Source organism: Lampris incognitus, chromosome 1, assembly GCF_029633865.1.
Source record: "Lampris incognitus isolate fLamInc1 chromosome 1, fLamInc1.hap2, whole genome shotgun sequence".
Lineage (NCBI taxonomy): Eukaryota > Metazoa > Chordata > Actinopteri > Lampriformes > Lampridae > Lampris > Lampris incognitus.
This window is the reverse complement of record NC_079211.1, coordinates 116,752,028-116,774,385: the sequence shown is the minus strand read 5'-3', so window position 1 is coordinate 116,774,385 and position 22,358 is coordinate 116,752,028. Positions and strand designations below refer to the sequence as shown.

The window sequence follows — 22,358 nt, the reverse complement described above, 5'->3', positions numbered from 1 at the left end:
AAGAGGAAGAGAGTGAAGGCAGAGCCAAAGATCAAATGGTGGAAGTTGAAGAAGGACAACTGTTGTGTGGAGTTCAGGCAGGAGTTAAGACAGACACTGGGTGGTAGTCATTATTTCTGCAACCACTGCAGAAATAATGATGGAGACAGCTAGGAAGGTACTTGGTGTGTCATCAGGACAGAGGAAGGAAGACAAGGAGACTTGGTGGTGGAATGAGGGAGTACAGGAATGTACACAGAGGAAGAGGTTGGCAAAGAAGAAGTGGAAAAGTCAGAGAGATGAAGAAAGTAGACAGGAGTACAAGGAGATGCAACGTAAAGTGAAGAGAGGTGGCAAAGGCAAAGGAAAAGGCGTATGGTGAGTTGTATGAGAAGTTAGACACTAAGTAAGGAGAAAAGGACTTGTACCGATTGGCTAGACAGAGGGACTGAGCTGGGAAGGATGTGCAGCAGGTTAGGACGATGAAGGATAGAGATGGAAATGTGCTGGTAGAAGGAGTACTTTGAGGGGCTGATGAATGAAGAAAATGAGAGAGAGAGAAGGTTGGATGATGTAGGGATAGTGAATCAGAAAGCACGCTGGAATAGCATGGAGGAAGTGAGGGCAGCTATGAAGAGGATGAAGAGTGGAAAGGAGGTTGGTCCAGATGACATACCTGAGGAGGCATGGAGATGTTTAGGAGAGATGGCGGTGGGTTTTTTTTTTTTTTTTGAACAATCTTTTTATTTGGAGATGTTAACAAGTGCAAAATACAATAGGCATGAAATTAGACTATCTCCTTTTTTATTTTACACCAACACCCCAACCACCCACCCTTCCAACCCACCAAAACATGGGGTGCACCCGCCTAGAGAAGCAGAAAAAGAAAATAAGATAATAACACATACACAATAATAATAATAACAGATACATTTACATGTGAAAGAGGTCACATTTAGCCATGTTCAATGTCACTGTGTACATACATTTTCACGATTGCAGTCATATATGCCTGCATCAGTCCAAGGGAGAAACAATTTCGATAAAATTTAAATACAATATCCACAATATGTACGTATATCCCTAGAAAATACAATCCCTGGTAACTGGTATATAAGGGGGGGGAAAGGATATGGGGAAGGAAAAATAACAGAATATGTTTAAACACTTCTATTTGTGAAATGTTATATAGGCCTACTGTGGTCTGTGGTGACTAAATATCTTAGGTCATCAGGCAAAGTTTTTAGTTTGCTTAGATTTGTCAAAATTGGACCCCAGATGGAGAAAAATTTGTCACTGGACCCCCTAAGAATGTACTTAATCTTCTCTAACAGTATGAAATGCATCAGATCACTCAACAACATAGACACTTTAGGTGGGTGTTTTGATTTCCAATGTAATAAAATTCTTCTGCGAGCAAGCAGTGTCGTGAAAGCAATGATGGTTTTATGGCTTTTCCTCATTATAGAGTGTTCCCCACCTGTGATTCCAAATATAGCTGCTGCTACATTGGGTTGGAAATCAATATCAAGTGCTTCCGACAGTGATTTAAAAACCATAGACCAGTAAGTTGTCAGAGCCGGGCATGACCAAAACTTATGGGTTAAGTTGGCAGGGGTTTTACGGCACCTGTCACAACTTGCGTCTGAATTAGGGTAAATCTTAGCTAGTCTTGCTTTAGAAAAATGAGCACGATGTAGGACTTTCAATTGTATTATACTTAGTCTTGCACAGGAAGTACTATCATTCACTTTTTGTAAAGCACAGTTCCAGTTGTCCTCATCCATGTCCTCTCCAAGCTCAGCTGCCCAGTCTGCCCTAATCTTAGCAAGAGTTATGTTTTTTAAGAGAAGCTATACAATCATGTATCCTTGAAATTAGTCCTTTAGAATTAAAAGGGTTCTCTAGCATACCATCTAAAACTGAGACTGAAGATAAGTTTGGAAAGTTGGGGTCATGGCTCTGAAGGAAGTGGTGCATTTGAAAATATCAAAATAAGCTAGACAGAGGGAGCTCAAATTTGTGTGATAAGTCATCAAAGCTTGCAAATACACCGTTTATGTACATATCTTTAAATTTAGAAATACATTGTCTTTGCCAAAAAGAGAATGCAGAGTCTAATCTAGCTGGGGGAAAAAGGTGATTATTGCATACAGGACTCATGCTAAGACAATGTTTGAACCCAAAGTTCCGTCTAAATTGAAACCATATCTTGAGGGTATTGATGACGACTGGGTTGTTAGTAAAGTGTGTAATAGAAAGAGGAGAGCTGGAAGTGACCAGGGCTGTGAGAGATGATGAGATACAAGATGTAGCCTCAAAGTCACACCAGTCTGTATCTGGCGAGTGAAGCCAATACATAATTTTTTGAACATTTGCAGCCCAATAGTAATAGCAAAGATTTGGAAGAGCTAAGCCACCCTCTAATTTAGGCCTTTGTAGTAATTCTATACGTATTCTAGGGATCTTATCGCTCCATATGAATGAAATGAAAGCCTTATCAATGGATTTAAAAAATGAATTAGGAAGATAAAGTGGGATACATTGAAACAAATAAAGGAATTTGGGGAGTACATTCATTTTAATACAATTCACTTTTCCTGCCAAGGACAAGTGAAGTGACTTCCACTTTTTTAGGTCTAGTCTGACTTTCTCAAATAAAGGAGAAAAGTTTTCCTGATAAAGACTTTGCATGTCTCTCGTGATATTAATGCCCAAATACTTAAAGCCATTTCTAGACATTTGGAACGGTAAGGCATTATCTTGTATTTGCAGAGCCAAGTCATTAACAGGGTAACATTCACTTTTGCCAAAGTTTACTTTTTACCCAGAGAATGTACCGAAGCTCTCCAAAGTACGGATAATGTGAGGTGTGCTTAGAACTGGATTTGAAACATATAATAATAAATCATCAGCGTATAAAGACAACCTCTGCTCTATTCCTCCTCTATGGATTCCACTTATAGATGGTAACGATTTAAGTGTAATGGATAAGGGCTCTATAGCTAAAGCAAATAATAGTGGACTGAGTGGGCAACCCTGACGGGTCACTCTTGACAGCTGGAAGTATTTTGATTGTTTACCATTTGTAACAACTGAGGCTTTGGGTGAAGTATACAAAAGCTTAATCCATGAAATAAAATTAGGACCATACCCACATTTTTTTAAACAAGTGAACAAAAATTCCCATTCGACCCTGTCAAAAGCTTTCTCTGCATCCAGTGAGATGATCACCTCTGGTACCCCACTGGATGCAGGAGAGTGAATAATATTCAAAAGCCGACGGATAATTGTGAATGAATGTCGTCCCGAAATGAAGCCGGTTTTGTCAACAGATATCACTTCATGCATTGTGGTTTCTAAGCGTAGGGCAAGAGCTTTGGCTAGGATCTTCACATCACAGTTTAGGAGAGAAATAGGTCTATATGAACCACATTCTGTGTTATCTCTACCTGGCTTAAGCAGGAGAGTAATTGATGCTTTGGTCAGTGTTTGTGGCAGCGACCCACAAGTCAGAGAATCATTAAACATAGAGTAAAATTATAGATAATTTGTTAGAAAATGTTTTAAAGAACTCTATTGGGTACCTATCCGGGCCAGGCGTTTTACCACTTTGCATCGCCATTATTGCGTTAATAATTTCTGTCTGTTGTAGTGGGAGTTCAGTCTCAGTCCTATGAATTGCATTGATAGAAGGAGCCTGGAGATTATCAAAAACATTTTCCATAGCAATACTGTCACTTGTTGCTTCTGACGTATATAGGTTTGAGTAATATGAGGCGAATGTTTCATTAATTTCTTCTGGGTTAATAGTTAACTCCCCATTTGGTTTCTTAATTTGTGGGATCTGTCGAGCAACTGCTTGGCACTTAAGCTGGTGTGCTAAGAGACGACCAGCCTTCTCACCATGTTCATAGACGAATCCACGTGATTTTAGTAAGAGTCGTTCTGTCTTTCTAGTTGATAACAAGTTATATTGGGTTTGGAGGTCGCACTTCCTTTTAAAGAGCTCAGGGGAAGGGGCAGTAGAGTACAGAGAATCCACTGTATCTATAGATTTAATGAGCTGGTCCTGTTTAATCCTTTGCATCTTGTTGAATCTAGCTGAATATGACATAATCTCGCCCCTGATTACAGCTTTCAATGTTTCCCAAATGATGGGGAAATATTATCTTTTTTATTGAATTCGATAAAGTCATCATTTTTTTTTAGATATCAATACACAAAAGGCTTTATCAGCCAATAAAGTTTTGTCTAGTTTCCAAGGAGAGCGTTCCAAATTGTTAAGAGGAAATGTGATACCTAGTAACACAGGGGCATGATCTGATTCAATTATAGTCATATATTCAGTTTTAGTGACATAGGGGAGAAGCATTCTATCAATGAAGAAATAGTATATTCTACTATACGATTGATGAACTGGGGAAAAGAAGGAGAAGGACTGATTTTGTGGAAATAAGGAACGCCAAGGGTCGAAACCTCCTATCTGATCCATAAAGAGTGACAGTAATTTGGCCATTTTTGAAGGGGTTGTGGATTTAGGATTAGAATGGTCTAGTACTGGATCAATTGCACAGTTCAGATCACCACCAAAGATCAATTGTTGTGAGTACAAATCTGGTATTAATGATGTGACTCTTTCTATAAATTTATCATCATCCCAATTTGGGGTGTAAACATTAACCAAAATGACAGGTTTGTGGAAAAGGAACCCAGACACCATAACATAGCGTCCCTGTGGATGTGAAATAACAGTGGATGCACTGAACTGAATTTTTTTATGTATCAATGTAGCTGTTCCATGTGTTCTGGAATTTAAATTCGAGTGAAACACATGGCCCACCCAACCTTTTCTTAGTCTGACTTGATCTTTAACCAACAGGTGAATTTCTTGAAGAAATGCAATTTCACAATTTAAATATTTAAGGTGATTGAATATTCTAGCTCTTTTTGCAGGCCCGTTTAAACCTTTTACATTCCAGCTGATAAACCGTACACCAGCCTTACTAGTTCTATTTTCCATATTTAGCCAGGAATGGTAGAGTAACAGCGATGACAGTGACAAGATAAATAAGTGGCTGTAATAGAATGCACAGCCTCATGAATAACCTCTCTAAGGAAAACAAAAGAAAATACACATTGTAAAAAAAAAACTAGGCGTGCCCCTTCCCATAACCCTGTCCCTCATCCCAAACATGAACGAAACTAACGCTAAGCCTATACTTGTTCCTCTCTCTGAGGCAAGCTGCAGGCTACATAGCCCTATTCCCCAGTCCTTCCGGTAATACAACCTGGCTCCGTTTCAGCAAAGAAGGCTCCCTGCAATGAAATATTAAGAGCTTGAACCGAACAACATCTGTAGGCCAGGTGAACAATCAATATACGTATGAAAGCACCACCTATGATGGCAATACAAAAAAGAAGAGAAAAGAGAGGAAAAAAAAGAAGAAAAAAGGGGAAGGCGCCGTCACTATAATGAGTAAGCTGAACAGAAATGAGTTAACGTAGCCCGGCAATAATATAGCGAGAGTGAACATACCTTCAGTCCCAGGGCTGTTGAGAGGGTGAGTTCAAACGGTAAACATAGCTCTACCCATTTTCAAAGCAGTCCAGGTAATCAACAGTTTCCAACCAGTGTGGTTCAAAACAGCCGTTTTGCTAACCTACTTTTTAAGCTAGCTTCTGATCGTAAAACTTCTGAGCTTGATCGGGGGAGTCAAAGGTGTGCGAGTCATCTCCGTACATCACGCGCAGCCGGGCCGGGTACAGTAGGTGGAACCGCATGTTCTTTTGGTACAGAGCTTGTTTGATGCCGTTAAATGCGGCTCGCTTTTTAGCGAGTGCCGTGCTGAGGTCTTGATAAACCCTTATAACTGCTCCTTGGTACTTCAGCTCAGGGTTCCTGGCCCAGCGCAATGCAGCTTCCTTCTGCTGGAATCTGGAAAAGCAAACCAGGAACGTGCGGGGGGATGATCCTCGGCCGAATTTGAAGGTCGGAGTCTGGTGTGCTCTCTCCAGCTCAGGCGGTGCAGAAAAGACGTCAGGACCCATTACTTGTATCAGCATCTCCGACAAGAACTTCACCGGCCTCACTGCCTTCAGGAATGTTCAGTACACGGAGATTGGCCCTCCGAGATCGGTTCTCGAGGTCGTTGATCCGGTCCTGCAGAGACAGGTTTTGGGTTCGGAGCGTTTTGATGGTGGACTCAGCTACAGTTAAATGTTCAAAGTTGTCACTGGTTACAGACTCCACAGAGGTAAGGCGATTTTGGAACGAGTTCACTGTCGCCTGCAAGGAGTCCAGTGAGGCTTGCAGGGGTTTAATGGACTCTTAGATCAGGGAAGAAACATCACCCCTAAGTGACCTCCTCTGCTTTTCGAATTCTGCAGACAGTTGATCCATGGAAATGGGCATATCAGCTGTGGTATCTCCAGTTTCTGTCGTTGTCGAAGGGTTGTTAGCAAACGCTACTAGCTTCTCGGCTGCATTCTTGGAAACGTTAGCATATGCACGGTTAGCATTAGCTGGAGTTTTGTCGATGCTTCTTGCTGGTTTGGCGCATTTACAGTGGCTCATTTCGCAAGATATCTCTAAAGTAAGTCTTACGAGGCCTTATTTGTCAAAGTCTCAAAGGAAAAGCTAGGTAAAACAAGTTTCGTCAAAAAGTAGACTGAGAGCCCTCAGCCGTGCATCCTCTACCTACATCGCATAACCGCGGCAGTGGGATTTTTAACTAGATTGTTTAACACAATCTTGGAAAGTGAGAGGATGCCTGAGGAGTGGAGAAGAACCATACTGGTAGCGATTTTCAAGAATAAAGGTGACATGCAGAACTGTAGCAACTACAGAGGTATAAAGTTGATCAACTACAGTATGAAGATATGGGAAAGAGTAATAGAAGCTAGGTTAAGAGGAGAGGTGACGATTAGCGAGCGGCAGTATGGTTTCATGCCATGAAAGAGCACCACAGATGTGATGTTTGCTTTGAGAATGTTGATGGAGAAGTATAGAGAAGGTCAGAAGGAGGTACATTGTGTCTTTGTAGATTTAGAGAAAGCATATGACAGGGTGCTGAGAGAGGAGGTGTGGTATGAGGAAGTCGGGAATTGCAGAGAAGTATGTAGGAGTGGTGCAGGATGTGTATGAGGGCAGTGTGACAGTGGTGAGTTGTCTGATAGGAGTAATGGATGGGTTCAAGGCAGAGGTGGGATTACATCAAGGAATCGGCGCTGAGCCCTTTCTTGTTTGCAATGGTGATGGACAGGTTGACAGACGAGATCAGGCAGGAGTCTCCATGGACTATGATGTTCATGGATGATATTGTGATCTGTAGCAAAAGTAGAAAGCAGGTTGAGGAGAGCCTGGAGAGAGGGGGAGGTATGCACTGGAGAGAAGAGGAATGAAAGTCAGTAGGAGCAAGAGGAATACCTACGCATGAATGAGCGAGAGGACAGCGGAATGGTGAGGATCCAAGGAGTGGAGGTGATGAAGGTGGAGGAGTTTAAATACTTGGGGTCAACTGTCTAAAGTAATGGGGAGTGCAGAAGAGAGGTGAAGAAGAGAGTGCAGGCAGGGTGGAGTGGGTGGAGAAGAGTGTCAGGAGTGATTTGCGACAGAAGGGTACCAGCAAGAGTTAAAGGGAAGGTTTACAAGATGGTAGTGAGACCAGCTATGTTGTATGGTTGGAGACAGTGGCACTGACGAAAAGACAGGATGTGGAGCTGGAGGTGGCAGAGCTCAAGATGCTAAGGTCTTCATTGGGAGTTATGAAGATGGACAGGATTAAAAACGAGTATATTAGAGGGACCGCTCAGGTTGGACGGTTTGGAGACAAAGCAAGAGAGGCAAGATTGAGATGGTTTGGACATGTGTGGAGGAGAGATGCTGGCTATATTGGGAGAAAGATGCTGAATATGGAGCTGCCAGGGAAGAGGAGAAGAGGAAGACCAGGTTTATGGATGTGGTGAGGGAGGACATGCAGGTGGTTGGTGTGACAGAAGAAGATGCAGAGGACAGGAAGAGATGGAATTGGATGATCCGCTGTGGCACCCCCTAACGGGAGCAGCCAAAAGTAGTAGTAGTAGTAGTAGATGTGTGGACACCACCATCACTGTCCTCGGCACGTACAACCCTTTATATCCTTCATACATTGACACCTCCATCACTGTACTCTACATCTACACCCCTTTAAATTGTTTATACATGGACACCACCAACACTGTCGTCTACATCTACACTAGGGGTGTAACAGTACGCATTCATACCAACGCATTCGTACCAAAAATTGTGGGTATGGGACTTTCGGTTTGGAACACGTGTACCAGATGAATGCAGCGTTGTTTTTACCACTGCACGTGCGGAACTTTTGTGTATGTGGAATTTGATTCAAAATGCCGCGTTTCCCCAATAGCAAGTTTCACAAAGGGCCAGATGTTGTAGGTTCAACCCCCCACTAAGCATGCCCACCTGCCCACACGTGCATGCCACAGAGAGCTGGCCGGTATTTAGCACAGCCTCATAGTTATGGCAAACACAGACAAAGCAGAGCTTAGTGCCTTTCTGCAAACAACATAGACAAGTTAATTTTTCTGAAAAAAAGAAAAGAAAAACCATGAAAATAAAATGAATCTCAATACAAGCTGGCACTCTTGCACAGTCCTAATGTGAAGCTGAAAGCTGCTAATGTGAATACAAGTACCACACAATTCAAACACGGTTAACTTTCTAAATGCTGTACCTTGATGCATGTTTATTTTATTATACTTATTAATTTGAGGGAACATTTATTTTGACTTACATTTAATTAAATTTTACTTTTTTATTAGTAGGTTGCAGCCGGTTGCAGCAGTATTGAGACTTTTTAAAAAATTATTATTATTATTTAAGAAATACTGAGCTTCTAGCAACGCTTCCAAGATGGCACCTGAGCAATACCGCTTCTCTTGAGAGGCTTCGAAGTAACTTTGAAAAACATATAATGGCGACAGATTACTGAATGTTGATAGATTACCTATCTCAAGCAAAATTCAAACTACTGTAAGTTGATTTTTATACTGCACTGAAATGAATGGAAACCAGAAGTTGGAAATGGTTGGACTTTATGTTAGTTGTAAACAGACTAAAACAAAACACCGGTATGGCCCTTTAAAAAAACTGTTCAACGTGTAAACCTTGGGATGAAAAACAAGATTCTAAACATTCAAATGACTTAAGTGCAAAAGTCTGAGGTACAAACAGTTAAAAAAGACTATTAAAAGAGGATTCAACTTCAAAACACCTAACAATTCAAATGGGGAAATTTTTAATTTTATGTCTAAATACCTAAATGAACAACTATATGGCAGAAAAGAAAGCTGTAACATAAACATTTTTAAAATTCTTTCATACAATTCATTCTTCTGCAAAACACCTTTCAATACAAGGTTAATCACTTCAGCTCTTTAATTTCGTCACTTGAATACAACCTCACCTGGTAGCCAGCAGCCGCAGGCCCAGCTCCAGGCTCTCTCCGTGGACCTCATCCAGGCTGAGCTTGCTCCGGCTAAGGGGGCTGAGAGGAAGAGCATCGCCGGGCTGAAGAGCAGCTGGAAACTCCTCCATAAACCTCCCCAGGAAGGCCTTCGCTGCCTCCTCCATACTTGTTTCCTCACACCAACCTTTAAGGTTAAAGTTCAGCTGTGAAGGTGAAAAGGTAAAGACTAGAAGTGTTGAAAACGACAATAATGAGTGGTGGCTCCTCCAACTTGTGTTTAACTACTGACCCCGATAGTCATACAGAGCTACAACCTAGGACTTGCATATCTTAAAACACTTAAAACTGTTCATTGCGGGGCGTCCGGGTGGCGTGGTGGTCTATTCCATTGCCTACCAACACGAGGAAGACGGTTCGAATCTCCATGTTACCACCGGCTTGGTCGGGCGTCCCTACAGACACAATTGGCCGTGTCTGCAGGTGGGACTCCAGATGTGGGTATGTGTTCTGGTCACTGTACTAGCGCCTCCTCTGGTTGGTCAGGGCGCCTGTTCAGGGAGGAGGGGGAACTGGGGGGAATAGCATGATCCTCCCACGCGCTACGTCTCCCTGGTGAAACTCCTCACTTGTCAGGTGAAAAGAAGTGGCTGGTGACTCCACATGTATCGGAGGAGGCATGTGGTAGTCTTAAGCCCTCCCCGGATTGGCAGAGGAGGTGGAGCAGAGACCGGGATGACTCGGAAGAGTGGGGTAGTTGGCCGGATACGATTGGGAGAAAAAGGGGAAAAATCCCCCCCCTCCAAAAAAAACTTTATTGCAAAGTACCATCACATAGACCTATTGTATATCCAAACATACTCATGCCATTTAGTCACCAGGTGCCTGCAACCTGCATGTTAAACTCACTGGTGTGCACATGACTCTAGAAGAGTAGTCAGAGTATGTCCAGAAGTTAAGCCCCTGAGTCGCTGTGTACTGGTATGCAGCGTGACAGGTCAAAGCAGGCTAAAAGTGCCTGAGTCAAGGTTTCTTCTTGCAAGAAAATTAAATGGGGAAACAAAATGCCGTTTGATAGTTCATAACCACCTGTTGAAATAAAGTGGGTATCCAAACGTGTTAAAACCGACATTTTCCTCCTCAACTATGTAGAACAAAGGAGGTTTCTCGAAGGCAAGTGATGCAGAACTTCAAACAAAAACAACCTTTTTTTTATTAATTTTTTTCAAGGAAAACAAATCAAACTGAACAATTACAGCTGAAAAACTATGATAACATCCCCAAATCCCATTTACCCACATCCTGCTCCCCTTCATCTACTCCTACCCCATCCCGCAGGCCCCTTCTCGGAACGGAGTTGATAACTACTGTACTTGCATCTGAGCCATTTTAATGGTCTTTTGGGGCTTTATGAGGTTGGGTAACTGCTGGCTGTGTATGTGGTGGGCAAGCTGCAAGGTATTCGTTCACCCCAGGCTAGCCCAAGCCCGATTTCTATGGCGCCACCTCGCCAGGAAGGAGACAATCACATATTCAATCAATGGCTTCCAGAGAGAATACAATCTCTCAGGGGAGCCCCTCAGTGTAAACTTTATTTTTTCCAGTATTAAGTAGAAACAAAACGTCCCATAGCCATGCTTTAATAGAGGGTGGCCGAGAGGATTTCCAAAGGATGAGGCTTTTTCTACGGGCGATTAAAGAGGCAAAGGCAATAACATTACATTGGATAGCCGTAGTAGTGATTTCGGCTGGGGGGTCTACCAAAAATTGCTATGTGAAGAGACGGACAGATCTTCAACCTCAAAATTTCTGAAATCATGTTAAAAAATTAATGCCAGAAGCTAGTTAGTTTGGGACATGACCAGAACATATGAGCCAAATTGCAAGGGACTAGGGAACATCTCCCACAATTTTCATATCCCTTTGCTTTGGGAAAATTTGGGCGAGCTGAGCCTTGCTATAATTGAGTCTATGAACTACTGTGAACTGTATGAGACTGAGCCTAGCACAACTAGCAGAGGACTTGACAGCTTCCAGAGCCTTTTTCCAGAAAGCATCTGAAAAGTGGTCTGCAGTTCTTTTCCCCAACAAACTAATCTTATTAATGACCGACTCATCCGCTTGGGATCAAAAGTCGTAGAAATAGGAGATATGGCCCTTGGATAAGGTTCCTACCTTGAGTAATAAGTCTATGCTACTAGGACGGGGGAGTGAGTTTCACCTATATTTCGCAGCTGAAGGTATCTGAAGAAATAAGAATGATGTGACACCATAAAAAGGGTCATGGCTCAAAAGAACATTCGCGATTGTTTATTGTGTAAGACAGCACCACCTTCAGATTATTAGAAGGAATGCCAGTGAAGCAGAAATTTTACAGCTTCACTAGATAACGTAATGAAATGGGTGACTAAAATGTATTTCTTGGATGGTTCTGGTTTATGAGTTTTCCAATTATGCACACCCCTGGCACATTGTTCAGCTGAAGATGACACACATCTAACCATTCTCAACATGAATTAAGCCTCCCAGTACAATATGGTCAATTGTTCCGGCAATTTCCCTTTGTTGGTTAGTGCATTTGAAAGAGAGAGTGAGCGAGAGAGAGAGAGAGAGAGAGAGAGAGAAAGAGAGAATTTAGATTTTGTTTTTTCTTGTCTCTTCTCCTCTGTATGTGAATAGTGTGATGTGAGTCTTGTTGTGTGCATGTGTAGTCTGTCCTCCTGCCAGGTCTGCATGGTGCTGGGCTGTTCCGGGGGCGTCTGGACACTGCTTGGCATCCTCCTCATCATATTCTTCATATATCTTATAATTCCATTATAATTCTCTTATTCTCTTTCAATGTTGTATTGTGTAAATTGTGTAAACACAAAATCCATTGCACATTGTCCGTCTTGGGGGAGAGATCCCTCCTCTGTTGCTCTCCCTGAGGTTTCTTCCAATTCTTTCTTCCCGTTAAAGGTTTTTTTTTAGGGAGTTTTTCCTTATCCAATGCAAGGGTATAAGGACAGGATGCTGTGTTGCTGTAAAGCCCCATGAGGCACATTTGTAATTTGTGATATTGGGCTATATAAATAAAATTGACTTAACTGACAGTGAAATTGCAATTGGTGATGGGGGACATTTGATTGTTGATGTTTACCGTGAACCAACACATACTAATCAAGGTTTGACTCTCATCATCCACTGGAGCACAAACTAGAAGTCATCAGGATGCTGCACTACCGAGCTGACAACATCCCCACTGACACAGCAGCTGAGGAAGGGGAGAAATCCCACATTCAACAGGCCTTGTTTAAGTGTGATTATCCTAACTGGGCGCTTGTCAAAGCCAGGAAGACACCCAAACGGTGCACCAGCCGATTGAAGAGAGGAGAAGGACAACAGCTGCTTAAGCATGAACCAGGGGTGATTCCGTATGTGGCAGGAGTGTCGGTACAGTTGAGACACGTATTTTCCAAACCCTGTGTCTCAGTTGCTTTCAAGCCCAAAAACACACTGCGCCAGAAACTGGTTCACCCCAAGAATCGGGTCCCCTGGCCCTAGCACTACTACTTTCGGCTGCTCCCATTAGGGGTTGCCACAGCGGATCATCAGTTTCAGTGCCGGTCACAAGAAGTGAAGTGTGTGAAGTGAAGTGCCGGTCCCAAGCCTGGATAAATGGGGAGGGTTCTGTCAGGAAGGGCATCCAGCGTCAAAACTTTGCCAAATCAAATATGCGGATCAAATAAGTCAGATTTCTCGTGGCCCTAGCACAAACAGAGCAATGTAGTGTAGGCTGTTAAATGCCAGGAGGATTGCTGTGACCACTACATTGGAGAATCCAAACAGATGCTGGCGAAGAGGATGGCACAACACAGAAGAGCTACCTCGTCAGGCTAGGACTCAATGGTCTACACCCATCTACAGGCCAGTGGCCACTCTTTCAAGGATGAAGACGTACACAACCTTGATAGGGAGGAACACTGGTTTGAACGGGGAGTCAAAGAGTCCATCTAGGTGAAGAGAAAACGACCATCCCTGAATCGGGGGGGGGGGGGCTAAGAGTATATCTGTTTTTTTTACCAACTTTAACTCAACATTATAACGAAAGTCTTGCTGAGGTGTTGATTTGCCGAGGTCTTGATTGGTACAGCCCTGTGCGGACTTCGACGAAGATGCCGACGGGGTAAGCGAAGTGGAGCGCTGCGGTCAATCCACCTGGAGAACATGTCATCTCTAAGGCCAACAAGCTGGATGAACTCCTACTCATAAATGGGAAAAACTTGGGACTTTTCCAGATCTGCTGCCCCTGTGTCTCACTGAAACCTGGCTTAGTGAGCATATAACAGACAGTACACCTCATCTGCCGCAGTTCCAACTCCTCCATGCGCACCACGAAATGGAGCTATATCGGGAACAATATGGGGTGGTGGCATATGCTTCTACATAAACGAAGGTTGTTGTACGGATGTCAGTGTTGAAGAAATCATGCAGCCTTCACTTAACAGACCTTTTTCATTGACTGTAAACCATTCTATTCACTGCGGGAATTTTCATGATTTATTCTAGTCAGTCCTTCTGGTCTGGTCTGGTCCTCAGGGTGCTCCAGTTTCCTCCCACAGTCCAAAGACATGTAGGTCAGGTGAATCAGCCGTACTAAATTGTCCCTAGGTGTGAATGTGTCGGTCCAGTGATAGACTGGCGGCCTGTCCAGGGTGTCTCCCCACCTGCCGCGCTGTGACTGCTGGGATAGGCTCCAGCACCCGGCGACCCCAATTGGGATAAGCGGCTTGGATAATGGATGGATGGATGGATTTTGATCGGCGTCTATATCCCACCCCAGGCCTGTGATAAAGAGGTCAAGTCAAGTCAAGTCAATTTTATTTGTATAGCCCAATAACACAAATTACAATTTTGCCTCAGTGGGCTTTACAGCAACACAACATCCTGTCCTTATATGCTCACATTGGATAAGGAACAACTCCCTAAAAAAAAAAAAACCTTTAACAGGGAGAAAAAATAGGAAGAAACCTCAGGGAGAACAACAGAGGAGGAATCTCTCTCCCAAGATGGACTACGTGCAATGGATGTTGCGTTTACACAATTTACAGAATACAGCATTGAAAGAGGATAACATAATTACAACGGAATTATAAAATTTATGAAGAATATGATACACAGGATCCCAAGCAGTATCCAGATGCCACCGAACAGCCCAGGACCCAAGCCACGTGACCAGCATCACCATGTAAATAAACCAAAAAGAGGTAAAGAGGCGTTAAAACACCTGGCTGATCAAATTACAAACATGGAGCACAAATGTCCAGACTCCCTACTAATTATCATTGGGTATTTTAACAGAGTAAACACCTGCCACGAACTGCCAAAATACAGACAGCATGTTAAACGTCCCACCAGAGACAAAACACTGCATCATTGCTACACAATATCAAAGTACGCCTATTGCTTTGTCCCCCGTGTAGCCACGGGCTGCTCTGATCCCTGCCTGATTCATATTATCCCAACCTGCAGGCAGAAACAAAAATCTGAAAAGCCTATGGTTAAAATGGTGAGGAAATTGACTAATGAGTCAAAACTGGAGCCCCAGGCCTGCCCCAACTGCACTGATCCGAGTGTTTTTGATGGCCTGGCGGCCTGTCCCCTTGTCTTCCGCCCGGTTGCTGCTGGAATGGGCTCCGACGTCCCCGTAACCCTGAGAGCAGGATAAGCGGTTTGGATAATGGATGGATGGATGGATCTACAGACCTGGATGAACTTACTGACACTGTAACATCTTACATACGCTTTTGTGAGGACATGTGTGTGCCCACCAAAACTTTCTGTACCGTCAACAAAAATAAGCCCTGGTACACAGTAAAACTTAGGCAGCTTCGTCAGGTCAAAGAGGAAGCCTATAGGGCTTGAGGTAGGATCCGGTACAACCAAGCCAGAAATACACTCACAAAGGAGATCAGAGTAGCAAAAAGGTGCTACTCTGAAAAGCTGAAAAACAGGTTTTCTACCAACAACCCAGTATAGTCTGGAGAGGTTTGAAAGACATTACCAACTACAGGAGACCACCCCGCCCCCCACACTGCAGGGAACCATCAACTGGCTGATGACCAAAACGGGTTTTACTCTAAGTTTGAAAAGCAAACTTTCACACCCCTCACCCTCTCTGACCACAACACACAAACAACTGCAATCACTGCCAGCCACTCTCCCCTCCCCACTGAACCCCCACCCACCCTCAGGATCTGCGTTGAGGGCCCAGATGGCATGTCACCCTCCTGTCTGAAAGTCTGTGCTGACCAGCTGGCCTCCATTTTCACACTGATCTTCAACAGATCACTGGAGCTGTGTGAAGTCCTCTCCTTCTTCAAGAGCTCCACTAGATTAAATGACTACAGGCCCATTGCACTAATTAAATGACTACAGGCCCATTGCGCTAACATCTGTGGGCATGAAATCCTTTGACAGACTGGTGTTGGCCAACCCAAAGGAAATCATAGGCCTCCTGCTCGACCCCCTGCAGTTAGCCTACCGGGCAAACAGGTCAGTGGAGGATGCAGTCAACATGGGATTGCACCACATCTTCCAACACCTGGACTCCCCAGGGATACACGCAAGGGTCCTGTTTGTGGACTTCAGCTCAGCGTTCAACACCATAATCCTAGATATCCTCCACTCCAAACTCACTCGGGCTCACTGTACCAGCCCCCATCTGCCAGAGGATTAAAAACTTTCTGACACACAGGAGGCAGCTGGTGAAGCTGGGGAGAATCAAATCCAACACCCAGGCTATCAGCACTCGCACCCTCCCCCCCCCCAGGGATGTGCACTGTCCCCTCTACTCTTCTCCCTCTACACAAATGACTGCACCTCAGGAGACCCATCTGTTAAACTCCTTAAGTTTGTGGATGACACAACCATCACTGCCCTTATCCGGGATGGTAACGAGTTTGCATAAAGATGGTAGGTTGAACAGCTGGCTTTCTGGTGCAGCTATAAACAACCTGGAGCTGAACACGCTCAAAACAATGGCGATAACAGTGGACCTCAGGGGGATACCCCCCCCAACCCAACCCAACACTGCCCTTCCCTCACAATACTCAACAGCATGGTGTCTGCGGTGAAAACCTACAGATTTCTGGGTTCCACAATCTCCCGGGTCCCAAGGTGGGCATCCAACATAAACACAATCATCAAAAAGGCCCAGCAGAGGTTGTGCTTTCATGGCCAGCTCAAGAAATTCAACCTGCCTCGGGAACTGTTGATTCAGTTCTAAACTGCAATAATCCAGTCTGTCTTCTGCACATCCATCACTGTCTGATTTATATTCCCTACCAAACAGGACAGGGACAGACTAACGGATAGTTAAGTCTGCAGAGAAAATCACTGGTACCAACCTGCCCTCCATTCAGGACTTATACACCGCCAGGGTCAGGAAACAGGCAGGCAACATCACTGCAACCCACTGTGTCGAGGGTGTCTGGCTGGAAAAGCTGGCGTTGGATTGGCTGGGGGAACCTGGTCTGCTGTATCCGGTGGACCCAGGGCCCATGGCCCTGCACAGAGCTGCGCCCGAAGAGGAAATACCGAGGGCGGTCTCATAGGACATTGAAGCTGGGCAGGCTAAGTTAACTGCTAGCCCATGCAGACCAGCAGTTCCAACAGTCATCCTGGCTGGCGTTCGCTCTCTCAGACTGATTTTTTTTTTTTGGATGTGTTTTTGTAGTTTTTTTTTTTTTTAAAGTTTGCATATGTGTACTTGTAGGTTTTGGATATGTGTTTTTGTCTTTGTGTTGCACTGCTGTGGGCTGGGGAAAACGATATAAACGACACAACCTGCTCCAACTCCTTCACTCTGGTAGGTGCTACAGCACTTTACACCAAAACAACCAGATATAAAAACAGCTTTTTTCCGCGGGCTGTCATTCAAATGAACACTTAACATTGTCAAATAAATCCAACCATTATGTATTTACTGTATGTATATTGGTACAGTCTGTCATGTACATCTACCTCAGGCATGTATGTAAGTAACCTGCTAACATCCATTTCAACATCTCTGATATATTCTCTGCACCATTGCACTTTATCGCCACTTATTTCATATGTATATAGTCAATCCTTGTGTATATATCTGGAGATTGTTGTGTTATAGTGTTGTTATTCTATGTTAGGTACACTGCATGGCACGAAACCGGAGTCAAATTCCTTGTACTGCAAACCTACATGGCCAATTAAAGATGACACTGATTCTGATCTGTCGCCATCTTACAATGCTCTCATTGTAACTATTCCCCAATCCTCTGTGAGCAGTGTGTCCTTGGTCCTCTCCCTCAAGCCAGTTGTCAATTTTTTCCATTTATTAAAGGGAGGTTATTTTCCTACTTTTTGACACATTGGTATAACCACGGTATGTCTATGAAACGTATCGCTGACATTTGTTTCAACAAAGGTTTGTTTGTGTCATCAAAACTCATTTGGCCTCCAGTGCTCCACAATAATGGGTTATACAAATGAAACTGACTTGACCTGACCCACCTCTGATGAAACAGTCCATTTGGGGATCATTAACATAATATTATGCATGAGCCATGACTCCAATTGGCTGTAGGGGGTGTAAGAAAATATCGGTACACTTGAGTATCACGATATTATCTTTTGTGATACTGTATGGACTCTCAAAACCACTATATCGATTTTTAATTGTGTAACCCCACGGCCGCTAGATAACAGTGTTGTAATCTATTTTCAGCCATTTGACTCTTCCACGCCAACCCACCAATATAAACTGAGACAGGAAGTAGCATAACCACAAAGAACACAAGCTTATGAAATCGCAATATATCACCTTTCTTACAGTATTGCAATATATCGCAATATATTGAATCGTAATCCCTGTATCGTGATACGTATCATATCGCCAGATTCTCACCAATATACAGCCCTAATTGGCTGGCAGTATTGCTGGCCCCACCCCCTCCATTGACAGAGACAACCGCTCAACCAGATGCTACACCTTGCTCTCAGAATGGGCGGCCTTATGCAAAACCTGGGTTGATTGTTCCTGATGTGACATCACTGCGAGGAGTAGTTATGAACGGCATGTTCAAATGTTGCCATTTGGTCCAATAAAAAGCTGGTGAAACAGAGATGTCATTTAGGTGCAGCGCCTTCCCTTCGTTCACATCAAAATCCACCCTAAGACTAGAGAAATCTTTTTTTTTCCATAATACACCCCTTTAATCAATTTTATCCATCTATCCATCCATTAGCCAAGCCGCTTATCCCAACTGGGGTCGCGGGAAGCTGGAGCCTATCCCAGCAGTGATTGGGCGGCAGGCGCGGAGACACCCTTGACAGGCCGCCAGGCCATCACAGTGCCGACACATTCATACCAGGGGACAACTTAGTATGGCCGATTCACCTGACCTACATGTCTTTGGACAGTGGGAGGAAACCAGAGCACACGAAAGGAACTCATGCAGACATGGGGAGAACATGCAAACTCCATACAGAGGATGACCTGGGATGACCCCCAAGGTTGGACAACCCCAGGGTTCGAACCCAGGACCTTCTTGCTGTCAGGCAACCATGCTAACCACTGCGCCACTGTGCCTTAAGTTTTACCATTAAAGTTAAATTAGGCAAACAAACTGCTCAGGTTAAAATAACTCTGAGCTGTATATTGGCTTTCATCTTTCTATATCTAATTTTGAAATCATTATGCTTGTAACATTGCTAGTGCTTTATAATTGCATGTTTATCTCCAACTTATTTTGCACATAAGAGACCCAAGTATCAGTAACTGTCTTGATGGAGTGTGGTTAAGATGTAGCTGATAAAAGTGTCTTTCTAATTCTGAGTGGTTTATTAGGCCACAAAAAAATTCACGATATCAACTTCCTGTCTACCATAAACCAGTTAGAGGAGGACAGAGAAAACACATTATACACTCACTGAGCACTTTATTAGGAACACTACACCAATAGTGGGTAGGGCCTCCCTTTGCTCTCAAAACAGCCTCAATTCTTAATGGCATGGATTCCAAAAGATGTAAACATTCATTTGAGATTCTGGTCCATTTTGACACAACTGCATCACGCAGTTCCAGCAGATTTGTCAGCTTCACATTCATGCTGCGAATCTCCCATCTATCATATCCCCAAGGTGTTCCACTAGATTCAGATCTGGTGATTGGGAAGGCAACTGAAGAACAAAAAACGCATTGTCATGTTCACGAAACCAGTTTGAGACAACTTTTTGCTTTGTAACATGGTGGATTATCATGCTGGAAGTAGCCATTCGAAGATGGGTAAATTGTGGCCATGAAGGGTTGCACATGGTCTGCAACAATACTCAAATAGGCTGTGGCATTCAAGTGATGATTGATTGGTATTAAGGGGCCCAAATTGTGCCCAGGAAACATTCGCCACACCATATCCCATCACCAGCCTGGACTGTTGACACAACGCAGATTGGGTCCATGGTTTCATACTGTTGGCACCAAATTCTGACCCTACCATCTGTGTGCCTCAGTAGAAATTGAGATTGACTAGACCAGGCTACATTTCCAATCTTCAATTTTGGTGAGCATGCACCCACTGCAGCCTCAGGTTTCTGTTCTTGACTGACAGAGGTGGAACCCGACGTGGTCCTCTGCTGTTGTAGCCCATCCGCCTCAAGGTTCGACTTGCTGTGCATTCTGAGATGCTTTTCTGCTCACCACAATTATACAGTGTGGTTATCTGAGTTACCGTAGCCTTTCTGTCAGCTCGAACCAGTCTGGCCATTCTCCATTGACCTCTCTCATCAACAAGGCGTTTCTGTCCACATAAATGCACCTCACTGGATTTTTTTTCACTCCATTCTGAGTTGTGCATTAAAAGCCCAGGAGATCATAAGTTATAAAAATACTTAGACCAGCCCATCTGTCTCTCTCTACTATCACTATCAAAATAAAGGCAAAAAATACCACCAATAAAAAATAATTTTAAAAAAATCTTTAAAAAAAAAACAGCCCATCTGGCACCAACAATCATGCCACCGTCAAGCTCACTAAGACCACATTTTTCCCAATTGTGATGGTTGATGTGAAAATTAACATAAGCTCCTGACCGATATCGGAATGATTTTATGCACTGCACTGCTGCCACATGATTGGCTGATTAGAGAATTGCATGAATAAGTAGGTGTACAGGTGTTCCTTATACAGTACTCAGTGAATGTACATTGCAGAGATTTCTCACTTGTCCTTCCTTTGGTAGAAGTATGTTTACTTGGGACCATGCTCCTTATAATAAGAAGCTAATCAAGGAAATATGTTGGCCGGGTCTTTAAAGGTAGGCTAACTGTCAGATTCATCCCTGGGGAAAATTATGTAGTAAATTGTCAGGACTTTGGGGGAAATGATGCAAGGCACAGTTTTACATCTCCACCACAGCAGGCAAATACAGAAAAAGAAGGCGGGTAGTAGTTTGAAAAAGAACCAGGATTGTTAACAAGCAGATACAGCAGTCCAACACAGGTTCAACTATGCTATTTGTGCGGCTTTTTGTTGTTTTGTGGTAGGTGTTGACAAAACAGCCCTCGGTTTCATTCGGACTGGCTCTCTGGGATTTGGACTGCTCAAAGGGTTTGCTACTTTCTAATGCCATTGTGTAATGACAGTCTGCAATCATACATAACACAGAAAACATATCACATTGGTCCTACAAAATGACCGGTGCCTGTATTTGAAGTGTGATCCTAAAGATCATTTTTAACAATGACACCTATGGTGATACTGGTAACTGCAAGGTTTTCCTGTCCCAAAACACAAGCTTAAAAGTGTCTCATTTAATGCTTGATTTACTAAAGAAACTCTTATTGGGCCATGCGGGAACAAATATTGTCTAGCATTGTCTTTCTCTTCATAGGATAGGTTGACAAGGGTTCCTGAAATAACCTGTTTTTGCTTAAGTTCTTTGGAGCACCTTTTATGGTGCCCAAAAGAACAATTGTTGATGGTTCTTTGAGGGTCTTCCATGGCATCACTCCGAAGAACCATTTCGGTTGCAGTTAGCGCCTTTATTTTTCTGTGTGTACAGGTGGCTAAAATGTTTTGCGAACTCTTCATGACACACTGCCCTGGGGGCTTATTTTGAAAACGTGACCCTGTGTTTACTAATCAGCTACAATAGTGGCCTAGAATAGTTTGACTTTGATTATTCTGTACCCCAAATTACTGACGAGACATGGGTGGTTGCTGTTGTGATTTCCATGACGTTACGACGTTTGTGTGATGTGGTGCAGAGCTGGAGAGGGTTTTGCATACGAGTGTGTAGGGCTATTTTACGGGGATCGAAACAACATTAAGTTTCCACTAATTTTCCCGTAATTAACTAACAGGACTCTGCCGGTCGCAAACGAACTTCATCTTCGTCTGCTGAGGAGTTCCAACAAACATGCTATCACAACGTACCCATGCAGCCCACATCACTTTGCACCCGTGATGAAATACCATTTCAGCTGTAAAACAGATCTGATTTGTAAACTATGACGACTCGAACATACGGTAATTTTGACGATACCTTACCTTAAGGTTGTCTAATTTACGATACTCCCTTCCCAACTTCTGCCTGCGGTTCCGCTACCGCCGCTTGCTTGGGAGAGGCGAGCCCTTTGGCGAGACACAAGGAGTAACGCCGCTTCCGAAGCGCAAAAGCGTGTATTGAATCCTGCGTTGACAGAATCGCTTTGTAAAGTGACTAAGACGTGATGGTACTATGTAACCCTAGCATGTATCCCATCCACGCTATTCATAGATCTAAAGCACTATATCGACGTGAAAAACGCACGATACAAGATTCGCTAAACGGCACACTATTGGGTCAGGCTCCTGTCCATCTTTATCCATATCCCGCCTCAAAATATTTAAAG

General features: G+C 43.6%; 1 protein-coding gene across 2 annotated transcripts in view; it reads right to left on the bottom strand.

Moving 5' to 3' along the window:
• The window catches only part of ppm1f (protein phosphatase, Mg2+/Mn2+ dependent, 1F), a 37,949-nt gene extending 15,801 nt beyond the window's left edge, over positions 1-22,148 (bottom strand). Inside the window, exons 1-2 of one of the 2 annotated variants that reach the window (XM_056281972.1) lie at positions 22,015-22,148; positions 9,450-9,655 (exon numbers count right to left, since the gene is read on the bottom strand). In XM_056281972.1, the coding sequence (XP_056137947.1) occupies positions 9,450-9,616 (167 nt within the window). In that variant the 5' untranslated portion in view covers positions 9,617-9,655; positions 22,015-22,148. The remainder of the gene's footprint in view (positions 1-9,449; positions 9,656-22,014) is intronic. The other variant, XM_056281982.1, reaches the window with a different exon arrangement.
• Positions 22,149-22,358: the final 210 nt, after the last annotated feature.